This window comes from Cryptotermes secundus, unplaced genomic scaffold (assembly GCF_002891405.2).
Source record: "Cryptotermes secundus unplaced genomic scaffold, Csec_1.0 scaffold571, whole genome shotgun sequence".
NCBI classification, from domain to species: domain Eukaryota; kingdom Metazoa; phylum Arthropoda; class Insecta; order Blattodea; family Kalotermitidae; genus Cryptotermes; species Cryptotermes secundus.
In genome coordinates, this window is record NW_019731224.1 from 225,734 (window position 1) to 237,170 (window position 11,437).

Here is an 11,437-nt window from a genome sequence, read left to right on the forward strand (position 1 = left end):
AGTTATTGAAATGCCAATACGGATCCTTATCGGTGCAACAGGTCATAGTAAATATTAACATAAATACTCTGCCTCAAATTAGTGTATAGTTAAAATAGTAAATATATGATGAAGAATAACAAATAAAAAATAAGAATAAGATAAAAGATAGAATAAAGGTGTACATATATAAAAATGTTGAAATATTATTAAAACACATTAAAGGTATATTAGAAGTATATAAAAGTATATTAAAAGGTATTTAATATATGTGGGGTTAGGGATCTGTATGCCAACTGAAATATTACTTACGTGGATATCCTGCTACAGTGTGGAATTGGGCGTGTATGTTGCATGGGTCTTGTTGCAGAAAATTCTGTGTAATAAGCCCGGTCTATGAGGTCCAAAGACAAGCTTTCAATGATGTACAAGTTTGATGGTATGTCGGTATTTGGTATGGTATTCCCACGCTATGTATCCTATATATAAAACTTGAAATATGACATATGTTTCTTCTCTGGGCATATACACTTTTGGCATGTATGGTGTGTTCTACACTGTGCGGTGGTTTTACATAGATTGTCTGGGGACGACGGTGTTGTGTTATATATAGGATACATAGCGTGGGAATACCATACCAAATACCCATATACCATCAAACTTGTACAACATTGAAAGCTTGTCTTTGGACCTCATACTGGGCTTATTATGTAGAATTTTCTGCTACAAGAAGTTTCATTGTAGTGTATATATCAAATACTGTAGGTAATACATGATCCACTCCCTTGGTAAACCTTTTTTTAAGTATTAGGGGGACAGTGAGAATGAGTCACTTGTTACCGAGGCCATAGATGGGGCTTAGTTACTTTTAATACAGCAATTCTTCAGTTACTTTTGGTTGTTTGTTGATGTATATGACAGTGTTTTATGTTCTATGGTCTCTGCACCACTTCATAGGAATTATTTCTTTCAAATTTACAATTTGCTGCTGTTAGGAGGTATATTAATTGTTTGGTGTTTGAGTAGATAACAGTTAATGGATTATACACTTAGAGGGAGAAGATACATTTGATGCCTGAAGTTAAATTGTAATAGAAACGCAAGATGGATTGAAAGATCCAAACTTTGATGCTTCTGATGATGATGCAGGACTAAATATGAATATTATTCAGTAGTCTTTATGTTAAAATATATTTCTTTTTAATATATGCATATGGCAACATGCTACAAGATTCAGTTCCCTCATTTTCCTTGTTTATTATCTATAATGTTTTTTCCTGATGCAGAACACAAATGTATAAACATATATATACATTAAATTAGAACTTGTTTTCTCATTTGTTAAACTAGGAAGGACTCTTCAAGGGGCGAACAGGAAAGCAAGAGCCGCTGCAATAGCTGTACAGATTCAAGTGGTGTGAGTTCATGTGACTCAGGAGGACTTGGACCCACAGGCAAGCATGGAGGGCCTCATGAGCAGACACTAAGTCCAATTCAAAGTTCAACTTCTCTCAACACACTTAAATCAGGGGCTGTTGCTGAGGAAGCTAAGGGAAGTCAAATTTCTTACAGGAAATTGTCATCCATCCATGGTAAGTAAATTGACCTTTACGTGGAAGTATATTATTTATGACATAATCCTTGGCTTTTCCATGAACAGAACAGTGGCCAGTGCACGGACTGTAACACAGATGGAAAAAATAGTGGATTATTGCTTGACCTAGACTTTAAAAAGGGGTGGGGGGGTAAAGTTGTACCTGTCACGGGCCATGGAGACCCATAGGTTTGTGAGATGGTGAGGCTTCCACATCTTTCCAGACAGTTGGCTTAAAGATGGCAGTGAAGTTGTCAGCCTTACACACTGGCTGCCCTTTTCCCCCAGGAAAATTCCTGGTGCTCATTTCTGTTACAGGCTGAGAGAACCCCAAGGCTGTAGTGTGGCTGGAAGGATTGAGCAATCAAATGATCTCATTGGGAATCGAACCCGCGACCTTCTGGCTTGTAATGTAGTGCCTTTTGAAGGAATCTGTTAGTGATGGTTATTATTTGTACCATTATTTACATTTGTTGCCAAAGGTTGTGTTCTGTGACATTCGAAGAATTTCACTACTGCAAAACAATTTCCTTGTCATTTGTTGAACCTATGTATGCGTGCCAGTCTGGATTTTCATTCTGTATAACTGCCCATTCATTGGCCTGCACTTTCCTCACTGTGAGACCAAGTGTTATGCCATAGTATACCATTTGGATTGTCTTGTTTTGTCATATTTCAGTTATCTCAGCCTTATATCAAATCGAATAGTGCATTTTACTGTAATGTGTGTACTAATCTATATTCATCTCAGTGAGTCCTCTTTTACTTTTCCTGCACAAAATTCGCCACACATGACGAAGCAAACTGGCATGGCAGTAGCGCTTCTAGCTTGTACACAGTTTACATCTTGAACAAAGCATTGGCTTTGTCAAGTCAGGGTTTTGTATTGTTTTCCCCAGTCACTGCTGACAAATACTGGGTTAGAGCTGTATAAAAAATTCTACACTTTTATTCCCTTTCAGATTCTCCATATTTATTTGCCCTGTCACCACATTTGATATTAAATAATCTCTGAAGTTCATATAGCATCATTTAGTGGAATACCAGCCATACACATGAAAAGTATCTCCCCAAAAAGCCTCTGTCTTTGTCTTTTGATAAAATGTGTTTATGGTAGCAGATGCTTGCAGATATTTCATTTTTCTGATTGGTAACTGGAGAATTTTCCAACTTTATACAGTTTGCCTTCTGCTTTATTGTTATACAATAAATTGTGTTCAGTTAACAGGTATGTCTGATATCCTTACTGTTCAAATGATATCAGATACATACAGGTATGGTTTGTTGTTTTAAAAATAAGTGTAGACCCTTTGTTTACTTCAGTTCTTGGCCACATAAAGCAGAAAATGTTGATGAACATGCTGCTTCAGATAATTGTCCACAGTCCCATCCACAAGGTAGTATGAGGGAGTTATCACTGTTGAAGCAGCCCCCCCCCCCTTTTTTTTTAAATTCGCTTATTGAGGGCTGGAGTCCAACTGGGTCCACTCAGCATTTTGGTCACTGATTGGCCTATTGTAGCCTGCCCCCATGATTATGATGATGGAGAATTTGGTCGAATGAAGATTGGCAGGGGAAACTGAAATATTCAGAGAAAACCCACCACAGCGCCACTTTGCTCACCACAAATCCCACTTGACCAGACCTGGAATCGAACCCAGGCCACCACAGAGGGAAGCCAGCGACTAACTGCTTGAGCTGTGGTGCAGCCTTGAAGCATCCATATTGGGTAACATAACAGAGTTCAACTAATATGGGTGCCAGGTCATGAGGGTATTGCTGGGAATGAAACTGCAGATCAGCTGGCAAGAACATGATCTGAACATCCGTTCATAGGATCTGAACCAGCTTGCGGCATCTCAGTAGGAGAGTATTGCTGGGAATAAAACTGTAGTTCAGCTGGCAAGAACAGGACCTGAACCAGCTTGTGGCATCTCAGTAGGAGAGTATTGCTGGGAATGAAACTGCAGATCAGCTGGCAGTAACAGGATCTGAACATCCGTTCATAGGACCTGAACCAGCTTGGGATTGCCAAGAAAGCAATCAGGGACTGGACAGATAGAAATCACAAAAAACACTCGGAATCCACAATTGGACTCAACAGGCAAAGGGATTTATATCAGGACCCTCTGCCAGAAGAACAAAGAACCTTGAAATTAAACAGAGATCAATTAAGATAGGCGGTAGGATTACTTACTGGACACTGCAACCTAAAAGGACACCTTTTCAAACTGGGACTGGCAGAGGACCCAATTTGTGAAAGGTGCCTACAAGAATCAGCCACACATATCCTATGTGACTGTGAGGCCATAGCTTATTTAAGATTTTGTTACCTGGATCAGTTCTTCATGGAACTAGTTGACTTTTATGATGCCCCCCATAAATAAAGTCCTACATTTCATTCAAAGTGTAGGATTAATAAAGGGTTAATCCAAAGGGGAAGCATAATAGATCATTGAAGGTCGCAGTGCAAGGGCCAGATTGTGTGGTCCACCCATTACACACACACATATATACATACAACTCTTTTGGATGATCTAAATTTATAATTTTCATTTCATGCATCCCGTTGTGTTACAGTATACAACCTCTATATTAACTGTCACAACACAACACCGTGTAACACAACAGGAAGCATGAAATGAAAATTATAAATGCTAGTCAAGCAAGCTGCATATATAACTACATGAACACTAAACTAAAGCTATTGAACTGCAATGCTAAATTATATTTTAATAAGAAATGCTTGGCTGAAAACTTAACACCTAAATATGCACTAACAAAGATGAAAGTAAATCCACATAACAAAGCTAGAGATCTAAAAGCCATCAAAAATTTGCAAATAACAAGAATAAAAAATTAAATTAAATTTTGGTATACTAAAAAACAACACCTAAATAAAATTTTATACAATCTGCATCTAGAGAGTCGTTGTTTACGTTCCATACAGTACGGACAGTACTTTGTAAGGTGAGGCACCGACTAAACAATTAACATTTACTACATCTACATTACGAACCTCCTATACAATCTTATATACGAAAAGAAAAAATATAGAATATTGCAATTTGTCCGTGGGAATGTACGAAATTATAAAACTGACTGATTCGATGTTATAAAACATCAAGTAAAATTTTATTCTTGTTTTATACTTTTGTTTTATATAATCTGATGTACTGTATTTTTTACGTCAAGTGTTTTATGTGATTAATAGTATTGTATCCAGTTTAATAGTACTACAGTTCAGTGGTGTATGTATGTTTAACCATGTATTTGCCTGATGATGGCTATTGATAGCCGAAAAATGTAGCAGAGCCATACTGGGCACTGATCTGGATATTTGTTATGTTGTGACTGTTAACCCGTTGCCGTGGTTCGTCGTGTATGTTTCGTCAGGGATTTAAATCGTCTGGGGGGGTTCGTCGTGTATGTTTCGTCCAGCTGCACACCTATGTTATAACGCCCATAATAATTGATGGTTTTGCTGTAGATTGTTAGATTTTTCGCTGGCCTGTTGTCACAAGAACAGAGTATAATAAGCCAACGAGTTTAGCTGAGATAAGTCATTGTTACATATGCCTGTCTTGCAGCAAAGTTCCTGTGGCTCTTGCTAGCGGTTTCACCGCTATGAATGTCGTTTATTCTTTGCTACGAAGTTATAAACAGGAGAGACGTGATGTGATGTGTTTATACTCGTAATATGATATTGCCCCGAGCTGGCCACACTGACACACTCAAATGGCATTCTTAGAAGAGGGTTGTCCAAAATTTTATTCTTGTAAAATCGATTGCTTTCGCACAGTACATAGCACCCATTTCTTAGAAAAACGCCACAATTTAAGGCAGAACACTGTGGTCACCCCCTGAGACGATACGGATGTGTGTGGGGGAGGGAAAAGTACTCATTATCGCTCCAGTTGACGCCATTTTATCGTACTGACCTTGGTGGTCGTTTCGAGGGATGACCATAAATATTTTTTTTGAGCCAGCTAAGCTCTGCTTTCGTTCACTATATACCAGACAGTTCTTAGAATAACTTCATGAATTCTGTGGTCACCCCTACGGCATCTGGGGCAGCCGAAAAGGTTGGAATCTGAAACGCAGAAGCACCAAACCCTTGTTATGATAACACAAAGGTTGAATTTACTGCAGCTAATCTGGCAAAATATACGACTCAGGGAGAGACATTTCCACTTGTATTCCCCCCACGGGGAAGAATGCAAGGCCTCACAGAAGATGTTTGGTTTACGGAAAAGAGAGCCAAATGAGAGATACGCAGTACTGGTGTGGTGAAGTGAGACAGCGCTGTGTATAGTAGAATGCTTCAATGCGTACCATACTCCGTTCCCGAGATACAGGGCGCTCATATTATAAGGCAAGGTTATAAAACCATCTTTTAAGATCATTTTAGTGAAAGTTCCATGCTTCAAAGCGTACCATTCACTGCTCAAATTCTAAACAAACTGCTTCCATTGCCGAGATACCGGCTGCTCATATTATAAGGTAAGGTTATAAAACCACCTTTTTAGATCATTTTAGTAAAAGTTTCATGTTCCTATCTCATAGAATTTAAGAACAATGATGAATAAATCATTTTCGAGCAAAATTTAAATGGCCGGCTGAATATATTACCGCAGGAGCCGCGGCCGCGGAATTTAAATGACCACGTCAAAGGGTTAATAAAGAGGTTGTACTAAATTTATATTGATACATATTCTTTGACATAGGAAGGAAGTGCCTAATTTGTAAACTAAGATTCCTTTCCTCCATCTTCTCCCCTCTCCTCTTTTCTTCTCAAAACTACGCTCCCAAAACGCACGCACGCGCGCGCGCGCACACACACACACACACACAGAGTCGTATGTAAGTGTAGATATAGTTAACAAGGTTTAAAGGTAGTAGCCTGGTGGTTGTAGGGTCTAAGGCTTGCATAGTCATGTAACATTCTAACACCCAGATCAGAAATTCGAAATCTACTTGGAATGTGGATGATTGTCCACATTTTTCTGTGTTCTGTATGTTTAGAGATCTTGTAAGGATCCTGTTCTCTGTTTAATAAGTCATTGACCCTTTTAAGATGTAATTTATAAAATTGGAATAGTACAGATGGCCAGGACCTGAATTGGTATGTAGAGCCAAAGGATGGTATATATTTTGGTCTGGGGATTTTAATTAAAATTTAGTTTCAATAGACGTTAAATTGTGTATTACAGGTAGCATAACGTCAGGTCTCACTTCTCCTGATGCATCAAGCTGTCGTCTGAGCCAGCAGGATATGCTTGGCTATGCAACATTACGTTATTTGCATCGGTATCATCGGCCTTTGTATTCTGACACCGTCTCTCTCGCTGCCATGGAATTACTTGTACTTGATGAACATGGACATAGCCCATCATCTAGTCATTCCTCATGTGCAAGCCGAGCTTTGAAAGTGCACAGTCTGGATAGGCACTATGCACATCCAGGGTAAGTAATAATGATGTTATATCACATAACAGTGGACAGATTTTGTATGCTGGTTTGAAACGTCGTGGAAGATGCCCACTTGGAAGACCAAGAAAGAGGTGGGAGAACAACATTAAGGGGTGTCGTAAGGAAAAGAAATCTTAGGGAAACAACCCATCTCGTGGCAGGTTGTTTCAGTGACTGCATTTAATGAGCTAGTCTTCTAGTGAAATTAAATAGTTTTAGTATTACAGCAGCCACATGACTGTCTGCTGAAGTGTAACAAATTTCCTTCCCCTAACTTTTAACAGTCATGGAAATGTGCTCCATTTTGTAGGTGGTGAGGATTATTCTTCGCCTGACTGATGTAAGTAAGAGGTAGCAGGCTGGCTTTTTATCTTCTGTGACTCGTGATTCTTCCCACATTTTAGTTCCATGTGAAACTGATTGGTATGCTTTTATTTTTGAAGGTAGTGACATGGTGGTCACTTACACAGGTCCTTGTTTATAGGAATATTGTCGTAAATTTTGGATGCCACATTGCAGTTACTGTGCATCCAAAGGTTGAGATTCTAGTGTAATGCATAATGCTGGAGTTAGAAGGTATAATCTGACATATGTAAGGTGCCAGGATAGTGCAGTTGATATAGCGACTGTCTATGGGCTGGATGACCGAGGGGTCAGACTTTGAGTCCTGGTAGGGTCAACAATTTTTCCTTCTCCACATTGCCCATACTGGCTCTGGGGCTCACCCGATCCCCTATCCAATGGGTACTGGGGGCTATTTCCCTTGGGGTAAAGCGGTTGGGGCATGAAGCTGACCACTCAGCTCCAGCTAGTGCCGAAGTGAAGAAAATGTGGATCTGTACATCCACTCCCTCATATGCCTTAATGAAATACTTCTTAATTAGTTACATACAGGGACAGGGCTGCACCATAGCTCAAGGAGTTAGTCGCTGGCTTCCCACTGTGGTGGCCCGAGTTCGATCCCGGGTCTGGTCAAGTGGGATTTGTGGTGGACAAAGTGGTGGTGGGGCAGGTTTTTTCCGAGTACTTCGGTTTCCCCTGCCAATCTTCATTCCATCAAATGCTCCACCCTCACCTATCATCTGGGGCTGGTACAATGGGCCAGAAGTGGCCGCAGTACAAGGGACTTAATCCCACCCCACTAGCAATAAAAAAAATACACATAGGGACAACTTTACCATACCTTTTATGTATTTATATATAGCTGCCTGGCTGATAGGGCATCTGGGGACAGTTTTATTGCAGGAATTGATTTCATTGTTTTTCAAGCAAGACAGTGGGTTACAGTGAAGTATGTCAGATAAATTAATTGAGTTTCCTTTTCATTTAGCATGTGTGAGTTTGAAGCAAGTCTTCCTCCGCAGCTGCTAAGTGGAGCAAGTTCCATTTCTCTGGCACCTCGAACATACATTGGCAGTAGATCCAACCTTGCAGCAGCCAGACATTCAGGTGAGCCAGTTTTGTAGCTGGAAAGCTTAGATTCATAACTTCTTTTGCAGCTTCATGTTATCATTTCCTAGGTGTGAAGGCTGAGCTAGCTACTGCCAGCTTCTCAAGAAGAACTTTGCTCCACGGAGTTAGATATGCTGTTCCATGTATTTATTTCCTGATGTCAGTAGCTCAGAAGATGCAGGATCAAATGACAGGGTAGGTTGGGACTAACAAATTGAGAAGAATATGGAACATTTTGGTCATGGCATATTTTGAGGTACTGTCCCAGAATTAGCATGGAAAGACTGAGAAGAACCAAGAAAACTTCAGTCAAGGTAGCTAGTAACCTGATGTGATGTGGACACTTGTGATCCACCTGCTGATTGATTTCTATCATGAAGAAGTATGTGTATGCTGAAATGAGTACATATGATGTTTAAATATTCACATTGTTAGTATGAGTCTTTTTTTTTTTTGTGGGTTTTCAGTTTTGTTCATCTTACACATACCTCATTTTATTCCAGGGCTTGTAACTGAAAGCAGTTCCACACAGCAGTGTTACATGGGGATCTGTCTGCCACGAGAGCTGGCCTGTTTGTACCCAAGAGAAGAGCCAACAAAACCTGCAGAGCAGAAAGACAGAAGTTGTCAGGGAGGAGACTCAGAGAGACGAAGATCTACATCAGTTGGAGAAATGGAGGATTTGCAGGAAGCAGGTTTGTGTTTTTCCTTGTGCCTGTACTGGTGGTGGAGTGCCACTGAAGGGCTGCAATATTTTTAGACAGTTTTCAAGGTCATTATACTTGTTCATTTGAGTGCTGCATAATTTTGTAGTTTATTTTGCAATGCAGTTTCATATTTGGAATTTTCCAGATTTTAATCTGTGCATAAAGACTGTCTGTCATGAGTTTTAGTTGTTTTCCTCAGATTCCGCAGACAAATGATTGAAGTGTATCTTAAAGTAGGTCCCAGCCATTGGCAGGAGTAACTGAAATGCTCAGAAGAAAACCTGTTCTAGTGCCATTTTGTCCACCACAAATCTCACATGACCTGACCTGGGCTCAAACTCAAGCCACCACAGTGTGAAGCCAGCGACTAACTGCCTGAGCTATGGCATGGCTCTATCATATATGTCACTCATTGTAATAAAACTTCTGAATCAAACCTGACAACAAAATTGTTAAGTTAAATTATTTTCTATACAAAATACTAAATCACAATTTAATGTAAATAAATTGTTTGTTATTTATCATATTTATGAAAACCATGAATGTAATTTTATTCATTTTGATTATTGAAATACTCTCTGAGAATAAGTAAACTTATCAACACTGTAGTTTTCCATAAGTTGGCTGCCTTGCTCAGTTCAGTGGTCCCACATGAGCGGGCCAGCGCCACAACTGAAACTTTAATGGACGTGTCATACAGTTGTCGGTTATTCATGGCTACATTTCTCATTGTTACATTGTGTTTTTGCGCATCATGATGCCAGAAGCAACTTACAATTGGAAATGAAGAAGAGTGACTAACAGTACATATGAGAAAAGTCTCACTCAGTAGAAAAATGGAGAGAACAGAAGAGAAACTGCTGAAACCTCGCTACACTACTGTGTAACTTTTTCTAATGTTGCCGCATTTCTACAGTGAATAGCTTGCGAATCAAGTAAAAGTCAAGATTTCAATATGTTTTTATTAATTTCTCTTCTAGTGGAGGTAAATGTAATTTTGCAACATTATCCCTAAAGTCTAAAATTATACACGTTTTTCATATACTATAATGTATGAGGTGATGAACTTCCATAAGATTACATGTAAATTTAGTGGAAATTAAAAGAGTAATAACTCTTGAACAGGTTAGAAGATAGAGTCCAAACTTTTTTTAGGGATTCAAGAATAAAAAATCAAATGATGTCTACAATTTTTATCTGTTTTGTATCATTTTTAGGTATCTTGTATACATTCTTAAGTAAAGCAGGAAATCACATTGCACCTTAAAAATAATAGTAGGAAGTGAAGGTCAATTATGAAAATTATAGTTGAAAGGTATAGTATAAGTTTAATTTTACTTCCCAGCATATTGGTTGACATTTAATCCCCTATATAGCATTGAGAGATTGGGTTTGAGCTGTGTTGGGGATTCAGTTAGTGTTTAATACATATTGCAGGGGAAGAAGATATTGAAACCAGCTGCAGCTCAGATTCTGAAGATCTTGAAAGTCAGATGAAGACGTATCACAGTGCTGCTGTAGCTTCAGACTACCGCCATAGTTCAACTAACTGCTTGGCCTGCTGCAGGTTGAGGGATAGAAAGATTTCGGCCAGCTCCTACCATCGCTACAGAACAGGTGATGCTTATACCGACACAGTCAGTTGACTGAGCAAGTTTTTCCAAATAACGTAGTAATGCTTGTGACTTGTATTGAGAAGTGCCCAGCTTGAATATTGGTCAGGACACTGACCAACTTGAAAGGCTTTCCTCAGGTCCTCCAAGTAAATTCCAGGATAGTACCTTAGATTAGACCATGACTGTTCCACACCCTTTCCAATTCATTATCCATTATCATACAATCGTTTGGTGTCATATAATGTGAACTACTGGCAGCATCATTAACCCGTTGCCGTGGTTCGACGTGTATGTTTCGTCAGGGATTTAAATCGTCTGGGGGGGTTCGACGTGTATGTTTCGTCCAGCTGCACACGTATGTTATAACGCCCATAATAATTGATGGTTTTGCTGTAGATTGTTAGATTTTTCACTGGCCTGTTGTCAGGAGGACTGTATTTAATGACACACGCGTTTAAGAGCGCTAAGTCGTCGTTACATATGCCTGTCTTGCAGCAACGTTCCTGTGGCTATTGCGAGCTGTTTCTGTTATGAATGATGTGTTTTCTTTGCTCTGAAGCTATAAACACCAGAGACTTATATGTGCTGGTGTTTATAATATCATATTGCCCTGAGCT

General features: G+C 39.4%; 1 protein-coding gene across 3 annotated transcripts in view; it reads left to right on the plus strand.

Moving 5' to 3' along the window:
* The window catches only part of LOC111866543 (rapamycin-insensitive companion of mTOR), an 82,383-nt gene that overhangs the window by 49,812 nt on the left and 21,134 nt on the right, over positions 1-11,437 (plus strand). For all 3 annotated transcript variants that reach the window (XM_023855587.2, XM_023855589.2, XM_023855588.2), the window contains exons 21-25: positions 1,330-1,571; positions 6,787-7,039; positions 8,376-8,494; positions 9,001-9,192; positions 10,642-10,821. In XM_023855587.2, the coding sequence (XP_023711355.1) occupies positions 1,330-1,571; positions 6,787-7,039; positions 8,376-8,494; positions 9,001-9,192; positions 10,642-10,821 (986 nt within the window). The remainder of the gene's footprint in view (positions 1-1,329; positions 1,572-6,786; positions 7,040-8,375; positions 8,495-9,000; positions 9,193-10,641; positions 10,822-11,437) is intronic.